At 45.2% G+C, this 18,532-nt stretch overlaps 1 protein-coding gene across 18 annotated transcripts in view; it reads right to left on the bottom strand.

Annotated features, from left to right (window-relative positions):
• Positions 1 to 18,532, bottom strand: part of kiaa1109 (KIAA1109) — a 65,405-nt gene that overhangs the window by 18,076 nt on the left and 28,797 nt on the right. For 6 of the 18 annotated variants that reach the window (XM_079175170.1, XM_079175180.1, XM_079175177.1 and 3 more), the window contains exons 45-67: positions 18,274 to 18,447; positions 16,277 to 16,461; positions 15,891 to 16,066; positions 15,187 to 15,772; positions 14,163 to 14,361; positions 13,458 to 13,721; positions 13,226 to 13,319; positions 11,152 to 11,358; positions 9,376 to 9,611; positions 8,800 to 9,044; positions 8,586 to 8,691; positions 7,902 to 7,999; positions 7,539 to 7,727; positions 7,271 to 7,439; positions 6,459 to 6,670; positions 4,568 to 4,651; positions 3,454 to 3,652; positions 3,032 to 3,091; positions 2,628 to 2,854; positions 1,814 to 1,990; positions 1,097 to 1,227; positions 857 to 980; positions 584 to 696 (exon numbers count right to left, since the gene is read on the bottom strand). In XM_079175170.1, coding sequence (XP_079031296.1) covers positions 584 to 696; positions 857 to 980; positions 1,097 to 1,227; positions 1,814 to 1,990; positions 2,628 to 2,854; positions 3,032 to 3,091; positions 3,454 to 3,652; positions 4,568 to 4,651; positions 6,459 to 6,670; positions 7,271 to 7,439; positions 7,539 to 7,727; positions 7,902 to 7,999; positions 8,586 to 8,691; positions 8,800 to 9,044; positions 9,376 to 9,611; positions 11,152 to 11,358; positions 13,226 to 13,319; positions 13,458 to 13,721; positions 14,163 to 14,361; positions 15,187 to 15,772; positions 15,891 to 16,066; positions 16,277 to 16,461; positions 18,274 to 18,447 — 4,255 coding nt within the window. The remainder of the gene's footprint in view (positions 1 to 583; positions 697 to 856; positions 981 to 1,096; positions 1,228 to 1,813; positions 1,991 to 2,627; positions 2,855 to 3,031; positions 3,092 to 3,453; positions 3,653 to 4,567; positions 4,652 to 6,458; positions 6,671 to 7,270; positions 7,440 to 7,538; positions 7,728 to 7,901; positions 8,000 to 8,585; positions 8,692 to 8,799; positions 9,045 to 9,375; positions 9,612 to 11,151; positions 11,359 to 13,225; positions 13,320 to 13,457; positions 13,722 to 14,162; positions 14,362 to 15,186; positions 15,773 to 15,890; positions 16,067 to 16,276; positions 16,462 to 18,273; positions 18,448 to 18,532) is intronic. The other 12 variants (XM_079175171.1, XM_079175181.1, XM_079175179.1 and 9 more) reach the window with 9 other exon arrangements.

Consider the following 18,532-nt stretch of genomic DNA (forward strand, 5'->3'; position numbering starts at 1 on the left):
TCCATAAACAATTATGTTGATGCGAGTAAGCAATTATTTTTAGATAAAAAGTCATTTTTTACAAGAACGTTTCTCATTGCAATGACTTGGGGGATCTTTTGCTTCATCACACTGGCGCAAATGAGCTTCTATACAACATACACTACAATATTGTTGAGTTCATAAAACACTGTGACCTCTCAATCACAGCACAAAGCAAAAATTGTTACTCATCAGATGAATTTCCAGTTGTGTTTTACTCATTCGTTCTGCCCCAGAGTTAATGTTTTCCCATTGCTTGCAGCGTTGTCAACTGTTTTAACATCATTACTACATTATTTCTGAGATATCTGCATAATTACTATAAACAAATGTGATAAGCACTTCCTCTCTACGTTAGCTTTCTGATTTATGAGTCCCAGCATCCTCTTTGTGAGAAGGTTAGTGGGAAGCGTGTTTTAAAAACATGAGGCGCCAACAGCAGAGTTAACAGCAGAGTTACTTTGTCTTGTTTGCTTACAGTTAATGCTGTATGAAGCACCCTTAACAGTGCCATTTCCTAATAAAATGAAACCAGGCAGGGTAAGTGGCTACTTCTTTTTACCTCTGTCTGTCCATCCTCTTTAGAGGCGGTCGGCCGGCTGCCGCCGAGATGCTTTTGGAGCGGTTGTAGCTTGGTTTGTAGCCAAGACCCCACTTATCCTTTAGAGAGGCCGCCTGGTCAGCAAAAAACAAAAACAAAGCACAAAGTCAAACACAAGTTTCCTTAAAAGTCTAAATGAGAGACATTCAGGTATGATGGGTAACATTTTGAATGTCCAAACTTCCTTTGACCAATACATTGCTCATTGGGGATGGTAAATAGATGAGCATTCACCCTCATGCTGGAGCGACGCAGTTTCTTTCGGACGTCTCTCCTGATGTCGTTGACGGCCACGGACTCCATCTGCTGATAACGCTGGATCTCCTGGTTGATGGTGCCTTCACTTGCCCCCAATTTCCTGTGGTTAAGAAAAAAGAGGATGTTTGAACAGGACGGCAATGAATTGCAGGGCTTGCTCTTCACTAGTTGAACCATCAGGAATCATCGACACCGCATCACAGCATCACATCTTACTTGAGGTCGTCGATGACCTTGGCCTGTTCGTTCAGCTCCCTGATGTCCACCACCCTCTTGGTGAACTTCCTCCCGCGGGCGTCGACCCCCTGGTTCCCCATTGCCATCTGCCTTCTGGGGTCAATGGTCTCCTGTTGGGTCAAAGCAATGATACACACCCGAACATATTTATCCGATAAAAACCGATGACAAAATGAAAACCTTCTGATCAAACCCCCCAAAAAAAACATTGCTGAAAGATTTCCACCAGGCAGCTGCTGCAAATGAGAATACACCTTTTAAAATCTGTCTGATTAGAGGCAAATTATTTAGATTGTTAGGATTCAATTACAGTAGGGTTATACGTAGTCCAATCCACACACCAGGTCATCAAACACAGAATGTCACGAAACAGGAGAAAACACCACCACCACCGCCCCCAGCAGCACCATCACCACTCCAGTAGGGGGAGAAAACAAAGCTCTGCATCCGGGATTTGTAGAACCCTAATCCATATTTTCACCCATCATTGAAGGTTAATGAGTAGGGCAGGGAAAGCCAATGTTAAGCAACACCATTTCTCCTCCATCATGACATTTAGTTAAAGCATGATGTAGCATTGCTCAGCATTTTGGAATCAACAACCCTAAGGTGGTGACTGAGATGTAACGCCACCTAGCAAGTGATTTTCCGAACAGCCCAGAGAAGAGTTTCAACACTGTGTGGGTGGCTACATACACAGGCCCAGGAGAGGGGTCTTTGGGCCCGGGCACTGTCCTCTCGGGGGCGAGGCGATGCACAGTTTAAGTAGTCGGCCGGGTGAGACACACTCTGAGGCCTGGGGCTGAGGCCCAGGATGTGGTTTACCAGACGCTTCCTTAAGGTCAGCCGAGGGCTGAACTGGCTCCCTGGACTCTGTAAACAACGGCAGGGACAAATGGATGGAAGAGGTGGCAGGAACGGTCGACTCGGGTCAGACTTTACCTTCTGAAGCTTAGCCAGGTAGGATCTGCTCAGATGTATTGATATTAAAAGGAATAGTCGGATATTTTGGGAAATAAGCGTACTTGCTTTCTTACGAGTTAGATAGATAGATACCACTGTCATGTCGGTCTGTTAAATATGAGGCTACCTAAAAATAAATATATAACTATATGAGGCTACCTTGGGAAGCTAGTTAGCTTAGCATAGCGTCTGTCCAAAGGTGAGGAAATTCACCTCGACGAGAAACGGGCACTATTCGAGTACAAGTCCATTTACGATTCACCATTTATTTCCCAAAATGTCAAACTATTCCTTTAGCTTGTGTCAACCACCAGCTGAAGTTCACTGTTTATGCTCAGTGGTTTTGTTTCATTACTGACAATATCTACATGATCAATTTCTTTAGATTTCTAACTGGAGAAAAGAACCACAACGGCTGATCTACTGCTGGCACAACTAAGTTGAAAGTGGTATTTAAATGACAAAAGAGATGCATCTGTGGTGGAGTTCATGTACATAATAGCCCAAAGAGAGAGCTGGGACGTGGGCGAACCCGTCATTGACTGACCATGTGGATGGTGGGTGACATGGAGTCGGCTTCGTCCTCATCCGAAAGGTCCGCCATGTTGACAGAGTTCAGGTCGGCGATGTCGTCCACGTCCTCCTCGCCCGTCAGCGACGTCAGCGTGTTGCCCAGCGCGTTGAGGCGCTTGCCGATGTTGGGATCCATGTGAACGTCGATACCGCACATCTTCCAAAGTACGTTCAGAGTCCAGGTGCCGGCACTACTGCTCTCTGTTTTTGAGGAAGAGGAGGAGGAGGAAGCCAATGGGGAGAGAAAAGACAGAACGACTGAGGATGTGGATGAAATTAATGCGAAATTGAATTTTTAGACAGCGGCCTCGTGCTTTATTGTGAAGCTCTCGGGTGCGATCCATATTTTATGGACCAGAGCTGAGTTAAAAAACTTGCCTGCAGAAGGTTGCCCAGTAGTCCTGGAACATACTTCATATGTACCATCAGGGACTACACCTGTACACACACACACACACACACACACACACACACACACACACACGGGCAGCAGCCAGTCAATATTTCAGAGGAGCAGCGTGCACAGAAAGTCATATAAGAATGACCTGTTTTCACCTATTGAAGTCCGCTCAATAATATAAGGTCCAGTAAAACATTTATCTACGTAGGTATAAAATATGTATCCATTTAAGCATCTCTAAAGAGAGACTAAATTCTTGCTTTTCAAAATGCAACTTGCTAATTTTAGAATACTTTCCTTTCCTTACTCAATCAATGCTTTTGACCTGTATTAAAAAGGTGAAGGCAAAACTAACCGTACGAGAGTGAAAATTTACACTGACATACAACGTGTCACTCACATGCATTCATGACCATTTCCCCTCGGATTTCGGGCTTCCAGTCGTCCCAGGAGGTCTCGAAGCCCTCGGCGAAGCGGAGGCAGAAGTTCTTGAAGTGGCCTTTGCTTACCAGGGACTCAGAGGAGCAGGCGGTGATCAGTGTGCTCTCAATGGTCAGGACCATAGCTGAGCCGGTGTCAAAATCTATGCTGTGGTTGGCCTGGTGGAGAGGCAGGGAGAGGAGGGGGGGGGGGGGGGTTACCAAGGCCTCAAGTGAGGGTGAAGTACATGGAAAAAGAAGCCACTTCCATGTGCACGGAGACATTAGCTGGTAACACTTCATTCTACTGTACTGTGCAGACACTTTTAGTCGTTCAATAAAATCAGGAGCGATCCAGTTTTAAATCAAATGTTTCGCTAAATAATTTCAGCAAAGTCCACAAATGATTGCTCTTGTGAACACACCAATGAGTGAAATGTTACCGAGCTTTTCAGTTTGTTAGTTTGTGCTTAATTGCAGGATTGGGGGAAGGATAAAATAAATGCCCTGAATTTCTGGATCGACTCTACATTAAAAAAAAAAATAGAGGGTCTGATCATCATCCCAGTCATAACTGGAGGCAGGTAAAAAGCATGTTTTCCTCCTAAACTAACCGATTATCTATCGCAATGAACTGGATGAAAAACAGACCGCTTTTGGAACAATTACTGCAGAAATCCAGGTCATTTGAAAATGCTTTCTCTTACAGCAATATGCCTGCTTTGTCATTAAATCTGGTATTGTGTGTGCAATTATATATAATTCCACGGCGGTCTCTGAAAGAATTTCTTTCCATTTTAGCAACAGGTAAGGATACTCAGGACACCAACTGGCAAAACCTCTTTTTTAGAATGAAGTAATTATACCCCCCCTCCCCCCCAAACACCTCAGACAGCAGCTCAAGCTTCATTTGTTGTCGTTATGCCAGCTTTGTGGATGGAAACTTTGATTGTTAAAAAGTGGAGCGACCTGCCATCTTCACAACAAGAAGAGCACTCGTGATGCAGTGTACATGTGGCATGGAAAAGTGTTGATCACAGTCAGTCATTGTCCCACAACAAGCCACCACAAGAGATGTAATAAATTGTCGGTTACTTTTCGTGCATTTTTTTGCCGGCCTACTGATGTGCTGGCCCCAGCTTCAGAGTTGATTCCCTCCGTAGCTGGTACTTGTCCTCTCTATGGAAATAAGTGTGACATAACAGCTGGTATATCTCGTCTCTGTGGTCATACTGTAGTATAGCATAGTACTGGAGTACAACAAGACAACTGATATGGACCATTCATTGATATCCTGTGTTTCCCCTAAAGGTTTCTATTATTGTGTGTGTGTGTGTGTGTGGGGGTGGGGGGGGTGGGGGGGGGGGGGGGGGGGGGGTAAACTCCTTTAAGAAACAACTCAGTGCGTCGGTACATAACATTAGCGATTGTGCGGACGGTCAATAGAGAACGTGTGTGATGGCGGACATGACGTTAGCGGAAACAAATATACGTAGCAGTGTAGTAGGTATACAATTTAGGCTATTTGTCGGTGAATAAATGCTAAAACTCCTCAAGACCCAACCATAGACTGTATATAAGAAGTGGACGTAGCAGCATGACGTCCCCCATTTGGTTGGTGCACTACGGTTTTGTTGCATCGAGTTTGTCATTTATGCCATCGACATATTTTTTGCAATCAGAAAAGACACAAGCCAAGGACAACCAAATGCTCAATAAGACATTTTTAGGTGACCAAAATGTTCCAATTAACTTTCTTGAACTGAAAAAAACACGGACAACGCCCAGACTGGAAAACGCCGTGGTAGCGACCTTTCAATCACGAGGTAGCCACGACCTGAAGCATACTCTGCTTTATGGTCTATTTGACTCTCAATGGGACAATAATTTACTAAATGAACATCATGCTGTGTTGAAGAATCTTGTAATTAATTAGGTAATAAATCGGGTCATTTTCTCAAAGACTTCTCTATACGTCGGACTTCTATTTACAACCAGAGGAGACGCCCACTGATGTCTCAGGCAAGTTCCTATGTCTTGCTTGCCACCTGCTGGTTAAAATGAAGGCCTTGAAGTAAATGACAACTTCTGCCAAAGGCTCGCTTGAGGTGACCGACACCCAGCTATTCTCATTTTGGTTGACTAGCCGCTCCGCCATGTTTTGCTCAGCCCCAAACACCTTCATACAAAGAGATACTGTCCAAGCACATTTAACTACTTTACAGTAAAAAAATTATAATTTTTTGCACATTTGTGTTACCATTTATTGTGGTATAGTTGTGCATCGTATCAGTGGTTGTTTGCTTTGCATTAAAAGTTGACATCATAGAGGTTGTTGAGGGGAATGAATGTGTGTTTGTGGTGCAGGTTGATGGACGGTTAGCCCACTAACAGCTTAGGTAGGGGAAACACTGATATCAAAACAGGTAACAGGAATTGAACAAAAATGCAATTGTGTTTTAAAGGTTATTGATAACAGCAAAATCCACATCATGAACACTGGTACAGTTGATGTTGCCAAGTGCTGATGGAGATGATGATAATCATTTCCCTTTTAAAGACGGGATGAAGTCAACAATTTGACAGAAGAAGCCCAAAAATGATTCATGTGTGCTTTACTTTTTTTAGTTAGAATATGACTCTTATAATAAGAGTGCTTTTACTCCAGACAGCACTTAAATCTTATGAACATGTGCATACACTGTAAGTACAACACATCTGTAAACTGTGGCTTCTATGTGTAACTGATAAAACTCTAACCATGGTATGTTAATTAAATCGAAGATGCTGAAACTTGTGAGAGTTTTCAGCTCTCTGATTACATCATTTGAATTAAACATGACTACATACTGTATGTAAATGTGATCATGCTAACAGAATGACCTTAAAGCCAGCAGATTGCAACCCTGCTATTGTTTATATAATCAGCAACTATTTACTTCTACATCTAGAAGTTGACATGTAAAAACCAAGCAGAGCAGATTACCTGGGATGTGGTGGTGATGGGTAGGCAGATGCCCAGGTCGTGTACGGTCAGTTGCAGGAAGAGGGTGCTGAAGGCCTGGGCTGAGGTCTGTTGGATGCCTGGCAGCTTGTCCACCACCTCTTTGGTGGCCATGTGGATGTCCTTGTTGAGGGCCAAGCGCTGCTCGTTCCAGTTGTCGTATGCTGCCTTGTAATTCAGCCAGAAGAGCACAGCTGCAGGAGGGCACACGGGTAGAAAGAACCTCGAATTAACATCCTGAATGTGGTGTGAACACAGTGGAGTTTGAGACAGCGGCGGTGCTTAATTGTTGTGTGTCAAAATCAGATGCAATTCCATCACTGAGCCCCAGTGTTGAGTGGGTAGAATACTTAAGGGAACTGTGGGCAGTCTCATAACCTGCTATGTTGATGATGTCTTAAGTGTCGACAAACAGGATTAATAGGAAATGGTTCGATTTTTCTTCCCACACAACAAAAACTCGAAGTCTTCTTGCAACGAGATCACACCAGCCACAACGCCAAAACAGGTCAGGGGCGTAAAGTGTCACTCACTACGTCACTCTACACAGTCAACGGGAAGCAAACACACACACACACACACACACACACACACACACACACACACACACACACACACACACACACACACACACACACACACACACACACACACACACACACACACACACACACACACACACACACACACACACACACACACACACACACACACACACACACACACAGCAATACCAGCCGCTAACCAGAACATGTTTTGTAAAGATACACAGGATAAGCTTTGACATGTCAAACCTCTGTCAAATGCCACCGGCTGGGCGAAAACGATTGGCCTGCTGAGCGTGATGAGGACGGCCTCCTTGTCCGAGGAGCCACTGATCTCCTCCTGCAGAGCGTTCCGCAGACCGATCCGCGTTCGGAAGTACGCCACCTGGTGGAAGTCTGAGCCGGCCTCTTCGTACACCTGCAAAGCGAAGGGAGAAAGAGCGTCACATGGCGATCTACGACAGTCTTTAAGCCCATTCCAGACTTTAATTTCACAAGTGCGAGGCCCGATCTGTACCTGGTGCTTGACTATCTGTCCGAGAGCCAGGTGGAGATCGACTTGACATTTGCCAAACAGCTTCAGGTAACTGCTGCTGCCACCGGGCTGAGCCTTGCACTGGATCCTGTTGGACAGCTCCAGCTCGATGAGGCCCGTCTCAAAGCGCACAGCTCGCATGGAAGGAGTGGTGGCGGTCATCTGGATTCCCTGCGGGAATCAAGAAAACGGCTTTTCGGTAAAATTCCTCAAAGCTTAACTGACACTCAAAATACACCAAAAAAATGCTGGAAAGGAACTTTTTACTGGTTTTATTCCTTTAAAAACAACATAAAGTTCTTCACCTTCGGCCACTGTGACAGAAAGAAAGTGAACGTGATGTACCTTGAACATGAGGCTGAGAGAATAAAGCAGGATTTTGGGCTTGTCAGCGTCTGTTGAGGTGTCGGGCTCATTCCACAGTGGGATGGGCTGCTCTCCTCCTGCACGCACAGAGAGCAAACAAATCAACTTCACGAGCCCACACGGACTCTTGCGAAGTGCTAACTAACCTGTAATAAAGTGGGATTATGTTGTCTGTGTATACGTGTCAGCTCCGATATGTGCCTGAAGTGTCCCAGTGCTACATTTAAAAAGACCCTGATGTGAATATTTACCACACACCACTCATTACCCTTTACCATAAGATGGTGTAAAACTCAGTTCTCTCTCTCTCTCCTGGGCAATAGCATCGATCAAGCTTGGCGAGTTTTTAAAAAAACAACCCGACGATCAATACTGCTGTGGAACAGGACTGGATTTGTGTCAGTGCCTTGGGCATTGTTTTGTGTGGAAAACAATATTTTTCATTGACTTAAGCAGCAGCTGTAGGCTACAGAATACTGCTGGGAACAGTCAGATGTTTAGGATTAGATTAACTTTATTGATCGGAGGAGAAAAACTGGACCATTACAGGTAGCAAAGGAATAGGATATGGTTTTTTGTGCAGGTTTTATCTTACAATATGATAAAGAGGTGAAGCTTGCACTGCAGTATAGAAATGTATTTCTATGGTCTTTGGTACAGTACCTGAGACCTTCTGAATGACCTCGTTGACCTCCTTCATGAAAACCTTCTGCAGGAACACCAGGTGGTTGAGCAGGTCTGTGGTCAGGTTGTGCTCAAATGAACCGATCTGCACGTCAGAGGAGACAAGTGAGGGTGAGTTAACGGCAATACCGGCTGCTCTGCTCTTTTTAGGGCTGCATCTTTTATTCATCGTCCCCAATCAGGAGCCTCTTACCTCGGCCACACAGCGCAGGTAGTTGCCCTGGAGGTAGTTCCCTTGCTTTGCCGGGAAGTCGTCAGGTGCCCAGCCCTGGTCTGAGTGGCTCTCGTGGTCCTCCATGATGTACTCTCCTGACATGGTGACTGGCGGCAGGGTGAGGCTGGCCGACGGTGGCATGGTGGACATGTCAACCGGGGACACTTTGGACTGGAAGCAGAGCTTGTGGTTTGGCAACTCAAAGGTGAAACTGGTCTGTGCACCTAAACGACAAAAAAGGACCATCATTATTATTATTATTATTATTATTATTATTATTATTATTATTATTATTATTATTATTATTATTATTATTATTATTATTATTATTATTATTATTATTACTTATTCTGGGCATGCCTCAACAAGACCAGTAAAACGAGTCCTCTTTAGGAACTATAAGGACAACATTAAATGTGAAATCCGTCTTTTCGCACAGAACAGGTGGAAGTAAACTTTCATGGGAAGAGGCTCTGTTCTGTAATTAGTTTTCATCATTGTGGAAAATCAATATCAGTTCTCCTCTCTTACACACACACACACACACACACACACCTGTCATGCCGTGGCTCTTCATGCGACCCATTTTGTACTCCGCTTTCAGCGAGGGCAGCAGGGCGGCCCCGATGGTGATGCCATCTATCATGGCGCTGAACTTGAGGACGATGGGCTTCTTCTCCAGGCCTTCAGGGAGCTGAGGGAACTCGTTGGCTTCCACGGGGGTCTGATTGATGCTGGAGGCTTTGTCCGAGGGTTGGGGGGTCGGGGTGTCCTCCCTATTAGGAGGCTGACTGTAAGGGGAGGGAAAAAAAGAAAAAATATGTTCAGCCACTCAGTCAGGATTGTACGATGGCAAAGAAATTAGCATATTCTCTGATATTGGAGAGTTAAATTAACGGGAAAAGACATTTATGAGACAGCAACACATATTCACTGAGATTATGAGGTCACAAATTATGGAAAGATTGTGTTTTTTTTGGTCAAGGTTGGATAAACCACAAGCACGAATGCAAAATATGTACGTATGACTTAGTATCCATCTATGTTATGTAAAAGAGGAGCACGGAAACCACAAACTAAAAGGTTTTATCTGATAACGCATCGGCAAAATTAAACGCAAAACAGTTCCAGAATGAGGATAAAGTTCAATTCTTACTGATGTCAGCATTATGCCGGATAAAATAGCACGGACAGAACATAAAAGACAACACGTATGAGAGAATCCACCTTCCCCGGCGCCGTTTCTTCTTCCTTTGTCATCGTAGGATTTACTCACTATGTACATAAGGTGTTGACTTCATGAAGGCGATGCTCTATCCAGTAACTGTTGCTGTGTTAATGGCTGGCCTGGATTTGAAATGCAGTGCATAAGTGCTTATCAGGGTAAATTATTGCTGTTGGAAGTGACGTACACACTGGAAGATTGCTGCTATTTGTACATTGTGTGTGTGTGTGTGTGTGTGTGTGTGTGTGTGTGTGTGTGTGTGTGTGTGTGTGTGTTACGGAGAGCTTTGCAGATACGGGCTCATATTGCTGTGAACATCAAATTATAGAAAAGTTGTTTAATATCCCAAGCACACCTACAACTCTATAAATATATTAACATAATTCTGAATATTACCATGGAAACAGACCACATACACGCACACACATATACACACACACACACACACACACACACACTTTGGAAGCCGTTAACTGGCAACAGTGTGGATGTGCTGCAGTGACCCGTCACTTATGGAGATGAAAGACTTCTTATGAGGATTTTATGAAACGTAGATTACAATCTAACGACATTAGTGAGTTGCATGATGGATTCATTTGGAATTTTAAATATAGTTAGAAGTGTACAACATTTTAATGTCAGTTTCTCATTACTTTTAAACGCTATAAACGAGCCACTTGGGGACATTTTTGGGCTCTTTAATTTTTCAATTACTTTGGCCGCGTTGCATATGGCATACATTCTGACAAGGCGGGGAGTTTCTTTTCTAATTTAGAAGTTCAACCTCAGCGCCTATAATAAACTGTGTGGGCAAAATAAAGACACTCGGGCCCGTTAGGACAGATATTTCCCCGTTGAAACCGACCAAAACCACGGCCATCAGAGCATCAAGCGTTCCACTGTATCAGTTTATTATGGGAAACAAACGGGCATTTAAAGGGTTAAAATTCTGAAAAATAAAAAGATTTTTGGTAATTAAGATCATGACTGATGCTAGTTAAAAGATTTAATTAAAACAATATTAGAATAATAGTAATGTATAACAAATGATGGGGATATTTGTGTCCTCTAAAGACGTCAAAGACAGATAAATGAAGGGCACATACACGTTGGAGGGCTGGCGGATGAGGTCAGAGATTTGCTTGGAGAGCTGGTGGGAGCTGCGGACCATCATGCTGTGCAGCGTCGCCGGGTGCTGGGGGATATTGATCATGATGCCCCCCACTTTGAAGACGGCGGCATTGTTGGTCTTCAGCCCTCGCTGGGCGCTGTACAGGGCCTGGGACTTGGCGATGTTGCATTTGACCACCGTCCTGAAACACAAGAGGAAAACAGGGAATGAGCAACAAGACGCTTGTATTGTCAGGCGGTGTGGACATGTGAGTGGACGTGCAGCTTAAGTGGAAGAACTGAGAGGACACGGAACAGTGAACGACCATGCAGAGTCAGGACGGCATTCGGTTTGCTGGGCACAGGTGGAATGAGCAAATCATAACGGTGACACACGCTCCACTACGGATGAAGAAGGCGATGAATTCAACACTATGGAGGTCGACTGAAAGGTCTTACGCAGACATTTCTTTTGTGATCCTGGCTGTTATCTATCTCTAATCTTAGATGGCTTCTGAATACGATATTCTACTGAAATATCCAACTCAGGAATTTCAATATATACTGTAAACATTAAGGGAAGAGTCAAAAATGAAGAGACACACAAATAACTTAACCGTAACCGAATAAACAATATCCTGCTTTCATAAACACAGTGAACATCTGAACAAGCCGAGTCCTGAGGAGCCTTTCACTGAAAGTACACATGAATGACGGACGGATGAAGGATGTGCACTAATTCACGGGAACCCTAAACGGTGGCAGTAACATACAGAAACTCTTGTTTAGCTGTGCTGGTGGGAGATGTTGGGAAATCCTCCAGTCTATGCAAGTAGTTGGAAGAGAAAGCCGAGGAATGTAAGGGAAAAAAAACAAAGAGAGGAAGAAGAAGAAGAGCAGAAGAAAGTGTGAAACAGTTCTGAGACAGTTTTCTACAAGCAAGAACATTGAGGAGTCACTCCAAGCTAAATCGTGATGGAGGAGTTTATGATGAAAAAGACTCTGGATTAATAAAATGTGAATAAAATAAGCCACGAGTTAACTTAATCTGGAAGAAAACATCTCAAAATGACTGCTGACATGGCAGACACAACACTTTAACTGTGACCCATTCATTTAGATCAGAGCCTGTTGCTGAATATCGCTTAATCAACATCTTTGGCTGCAAACTGTGTTTATTTGAAGCATACAGGCGAGTAGGAAAAATATGCCAATAGCACTGCAATCATTCTTACTGCCATCTGAGCTTCATACATGAGCAGCAACTACAGAGTGCCAAGTAGTGTGTGGCACGTACAGAATCAAACAAACACGACTGCAGCTCAGAGCGTGCAGGATGAAGATGGGAATAAGTCTCGGTTGCAGTTTCACAGTGAGAGCATCTGTTAAATAGAATGAGATGAAAAAAAAAAAAAAAAGCTTCGTATTGAAGCAGCAGAAGTTCTAAACTGAATAAAAGCAGCATCTCAATGCATGACTACGAGGCTTGTAACCTGATTAGGGTGGTTAAGTTTTGAGGAAATTGCTTGCAGTAAAAACAAAAAGCGCTGTTAAAATCCCCCCCCCCCGGCTGGAAATGAGTCGGTAATTGGCTCCCGCTGAGCGCCGAAACGCTTAAGGAAAACACCGCATGCCATCTTTTTTGTTTAAACTCAGGGATTTTACAAAAAGGTACTTGACATTAAATCTTCTGCTGCTGTGTACTTGTGCAGGTAGAAGGAATTCTTCCCCGACTCGACTCACCATTTTTAAATCAATGAGCGTCTTCAAAAAAAAAAAAAAAGGTCAATATTCATTTTGGCGAAAATGTAACACTTATGAGCTGAGAAGTTCTGCATCTCAGTTGAAATCAAATAGTTGTTCTCTTTGAAAGCACAACACAATAAAAGACTGTTATTATATATAATTAAATAGTAAAAAGACCAACTCGGAGGGTTAGGATCAATATGCTCTTCAAAGAATTTTCTTTCAAGATGACACATAAAAGAAAATCTTTAAATAAAAAAAAAAAAAGAAAATTGTTCAAATCAGTCCTCTAATAAGCAGAAGTTAAAAAGACTTTGTACGTACTGGATGTCAGGAGTTATGCCCTCCAGGAGAACAATGTTTACCCCTCCTATGTGAGCCGATGCACACGTCTCAGTCATTTTCTGGTGCAGGATATCTGCCGACACGTGGACAAAAAAAAAGAACACAATATCAAACAGAAGAAATAATAAAGGTCAGTAGTAACTATCACTATTTAGCTGAAAGTGACTGATGAGGTTTGGATTCATTTCCATCGATACCCACACAGGCTCACCTTTCATCTTCTCCTTCAGGGTGAAACTCCCGTGGATCTTCTTAAGCTCGGCCTCCATGGTCAGCCCACCGATGTCGGCCTCCAGGTGGGTGCGGTTCACCATGCCGATGCCGAACACGATGAGCGTGACGTGCTGGGGCTCGGAGCTCACCAGGCTGCGCCGCCGCCCGCCCGCGCCGGGGGGCTTGTTGGGCGTGGTGGGGTCCTGCTGCTCGTTCTCGTAGATCACTTTGCAGAGCGGCTCCGAGGGCCGACGCCCGCCTTCTGCGGGAAAAAGAGAGGGGGAAGCAAAGCACACGTGTGGAGGAGATCCAGAGTCAAATTCAACCACTGAAGGAGAGCATGAAACAAAATATAGAGGAGGGATTTTGAAATGGGATGGAGGGAATCGGGGGAATTTAAACTGCAGGAGAACAGCATGGAGAGAGGAGTGAAGTCAAAAGTGTGCGTGGGATGCGTATTCTGTCATTTAAAAAAAAAATGGAAGCAGTATAAATATGAAAGAAATGTGTCTGGAGAGAATTAAGAGCAGAGGGTGCAGGTGAGATTAAGGAAAGGGAAGAAGGGAAATCAGCAAAGGAACAGTACAGGAAGCGATGTCTTCAAAACATAATGTGTGGGAAGTAAAGCCGAATGGAAAAGCACTGGGGCGGGATGAAGGACGGGGAATTAGGAACCGGATGAGTGCTGGAAGCCGATTCCCACCTGAGAGGCAGTTCTCCGGGGAGCTTTTCTCCAGGATGCCGGTGGGATCGGAGATGAGCGAGTAGAAGTTGAGCAGCTTGTACATGTTCTGCCAGCATTCTGCAGACGGCTCGCTCTGCTCCGACACCGTGATGGAGTCAGAGTCGTCCATCTGGATGGCCATGTGGTCCGCCACGTCACGGGAGCCCTTCCTCGACACCTGAAGGAGTTACAGCCTAAATAAACAGCCTCTGACGATTCATTTCTTCTGCTATTGCCCTGCTGTTTACTGTGACGGTGTAGTTATGAGCCTGTAGGCCGTCACGACAGAGATCTCTGGAATTACATCGGCTACTCGTGACGTTCACTTCGGTAAACAGGAGTTATTTCTGCAGAGAGAGATAACCGAGTTACTCTCTAAAAGATCTGGTTCATGTGTGGAGGTCTGTCACAAGTCCCTCTGAAAAATATTCTACTGGACATTAATAAAACGTCTTCACTTAATAAAAACAACAAACAAACATTGGCTTCTTCAAGTTTGAAGCACATGTTTCAACCGTCAAAATAAATAATGCTCTAATGATATATCAATCAATCAAGCCAGACAGGTGTACAGAGAAGATTCTACCACTTTCTTTAAGTATTGTCTGAAAACTAAAGACTGAATAGAATACTTTGTAACCAACACCTGACGCTGTGTTTCACCATTCTGAGAAAATCTTATTATCTTGTGGCTCCCTCTAGAGTTTGTGTGGAAAATGACAGATTCAGAAGGATTTTTGTGATTTCACTGATCATATTAAAAGGTCATTTTAACATTATTTGAAAATGCATAGAACCTTTTCGAATATGAAAACAAACATTCTGAACGGGTTCCAATTTGTTTTTCCTGTTCAATATCAATATCTGACAGAAAACAAACTTGGACCCATTTAAAGTGTGTATGCATCGAGGGTGGATGTAACACCCTTCTTTAAATATATGCTTCCGACCTTTGCTTTGAGAAGAGGACTCCTCAATAGGCTAAAATCTTTCTTATTGTTACCTTAGAGGTGCGTCGCTCTGAACGTCCGAGGGACGTGCGTCCTCGGGGCTCCCTTCTCCCCAGCGTGTCCATGGCCGACGGAGGCCCGTTGGGTGGTAAACCCCCGGCCATGCCTGCTCCTCCTCCGCCCGCTCCGGCCACCCCTCTCTTGCTCTTCAGGGTTTGGGTCCCGCTGCGTCCCGCCCCGTTGAGGCTGCCCCGGGAGCTACGGCTGAAGTCGGAGGACCTGAAGTGGCGGTACGGCCGCGCCTTGAAGGTGGGCGTCGGGGAGGCCGAGCCGGCGGTGTAGCGGCTCAGCTTGATGTCCGTCTGCGTGGCCTTGATGTCGTCGATCATGGTGCTGAACTGGTGGATGAGGCGCACCAGGGCCATGTCCACGCGCTGGCTGATGGCCTGGCAGGCCGTGGTGAAGTCACAGTGGAAGGTGTTGTAGTGACGGCGGTTGAGGTCGTGGAAGGACAGCGGGGCGGCGGTGGGGCCCTGCGGGGCGCTGGTCGACTTCTCCATCACCACGGCGTTCAGGCTGAACGTTTCAATCAGCAGCGCCGGCTTGAACTCCAGCGGAGCGAGGTTCACCATGCCTTGTCTAAAGACAGAGAGAGGCGGGCGGAGGGTTACGTCTGTACAAAGCAGACATTCTCAAACTAAAACACACTACGGAAAAATAACAGAAACTAATGAATGCTCCAGTATATATAGCTCACCTCCTGGATCTTTTGTTTTTCCGCTCTTTGGAGGTGTCGGAGTCGACGATGTCTGCTCGGAGGCACTCGAGGTTGCCAGAAAAAGACAGGTGCTCTCCGAAATACATCTTGTAGCTAAGAGGAGTGGCGTCTTGGGCCTGGATGCCTGTGTAGCTCAGCAAAGGCTTGAAAACAACCTGAGGGTGGGAAACAGACAGAGGCTCAAAAAATGAAGACAACTGTATGAGCCCTGCAGAAAGAGAGTTTGCGACACCCACGCTGTAAAAACACAAATCAAGGACAAACAATGTAAATATTTTTTATATAATTGCCTGCTTGGTGGCCGTTTAGACATCAAGCACAACAAATGACAAAGGAAGGCGGACAGGCGTATCCACGGCACCTACCTGAGCGTCGGCCAACTGAACAGCAGCGGGGCACTGGTTGCCCTCCTCAACGTCGTCCATCTCGTCCTGGCTGGTGCTGTGCTGGGAGTGCTGGGAGTGAGTCCCGTCCAGGGTGTTCTGGTCGCTCGACAGCACCGTGTTGAAGTCTGACGCCGAGGCGATCGTGGGCAGGTTACACGTGCCACCTGTGTGTGGGGGGGGGGGGGGGGACGTTTTGGGATACATGCGATGTAAGAACCAGGTGTTTCCTGTAGGACACATATTACCAGATAATGGACATGTGAATGTACGCTGCAGTGAGTGAATAGAGCGCCGAAAGGGTGAAGCACTCCACCTCCTCTCAACAAAAGATGGTAGAGTGCATTAAATGGAAGGCAACCGTCACGTCACGGGGGAGTGTTAAGAGCAACTTTATGGCCATTTTATGCACGATCTGGGACTCTAAAGAGCCACATCACATCCTGCTAATGTGTTTGTGAGGAGCTGCTCCGGCTAAGTTGCCGCGCTGACATTGACTGCCACCCGGGGGAGTGGATATAACGACGAAGCTGATCGCCTCGGGCACGGATCCAGCCTTTCACGCGCGATAATAAATCGTACCGACACAATCAGAAGTGCTCCGCTAATTTGTGATGGCAAGATGTACCTTTTCAAAGTAAAGAATAACCAACTATTGAAGGAGGCTCCATCCGGCTCCATCCATACAGCTTTTTGCTACGCTCAGGGCAAGCGTCCACACTACTCCAGCGTTTTTTTGACCCCTTAAAAAAAAAGGAGACTTTTGAAAACGATTACCTCGTTTTAGTTTGAAAACTCTGGGGATGCGTTTTAGTCTGAACGGGCGGAAACTTTGGATTTTGTAAGGCCCTTCCCTGATTTGTCACACCCCTCTCACGTTACCCATTTTTTCTGGAAGAAAACAAACATCAGCCTTGAATATCAGTGATTAATTCAACATGGATAACATTATACATTTTGCCGATCTTGTTGTGCATTTAAACTGTACATTTCATACCGCTACAACCAATCTGGATTGTATTTGCCACTGCTGTGTCCAGTAGAAAGTGAAAGGTCGTGCGATGTGCGTTATCAGGTGTGTTAGTGCGGACGGAGATCAGTTCTGAGACGCTCGCCTGGACAGGGAGGCTGTTTAAACTGCTTTTTCGTGTGGCTGCAGCCTCAGAAGGTGAGTGGGAGTGCAGAGGAACAGAGCGTGGGAAAGAGCGGCGCTGTGATGGATGAACAAACATTTCAGGTTGCTAAACTCCACTAACATGCTCTGGTTCTCACAAAATGTTTGACAGCGAGAGAACAACAGGACTTCATCTATCCATCACAGCTGCACTGCTACAGGCCTGGTGCACAAGGGATTCCAGAGGGTAGAATCAGCTACCACTTCACTCTTTTGGTATCATTAATGTAGGAGTTATAAAGAATTAAAAACTGATGGTTGGTGTTGGATTGGTACTCAATATTGGACGAGAACCCGACGCTGAGTATCTGTACTGATGGCTGGAAAGGAAAAAGCGGCGTCTGTGCTTTCTAACTTAACGCTACATGTGGAAGTTTGCATTATTTGCTCAGACTGCTTTGAGATCGACACAGTATTAATTGTTAAATGTATATCTAATCAAGTTCCCTCCAGCGTGAATAAAAGGTCATTTTGTTGTATTCACACACCAACAACAGGCTTTTCTGTGGGATGGATTTACGCAGAGTACAAGGTGACTATTGAACTAACAAACGGGGGACAAAACCAACGGCTAGCCGGCTAACTAGTTGATCAACATCATCAGCACAACACTGAGCAACGACCCCTGACCTCCTTCTGGACTGGTAACGGTCGGTAGTGGTTGGTACTGGTAGTGGTTGACCGGAGAATCCAGTGGGTCGAGTGAAACGGCAACATCACGTGAATCCTGTGCTGTCAAAGCTACTGTGAAGCATGAACAGCGTTACACCATCGAATCACAAAGAAACAAATACTGTGTCCGCACACGATGTCTGACCTGTCTGCAGGCTGTTGTGCTGGGAGCGGTTAACGGGGGAGTCCTGGGTCACGGCCCCCGTCCTGTTGCCCACAGCGTTGGACATCCAGTTGTAAAAGCTGACTGAGGACGGCTCGGACAGCAGCGGGTGCTCGGTCAGCATGTCCGTCCCTAAACTGTTTCCTGAGACCCCAAAAGAGAGAGATTGAGAGCACATTACATCATAGAACTAAAAAGAAAAAAAAGAACAAACACTGGACAGAACACA

The sequence above is a fragment of the Pholis gunnellus genome (assembly GCF_910591455.1).
Source record: "Pholis gunnellus genome assembly, chromosome: 15".
In the NCBI taxonomy this organism is placed as follows: Eukaryota; Metazoa; Chordata; class Actinopteri; order Perciformes; family Pholidae; genus Pholis; species Pholis gunnellus.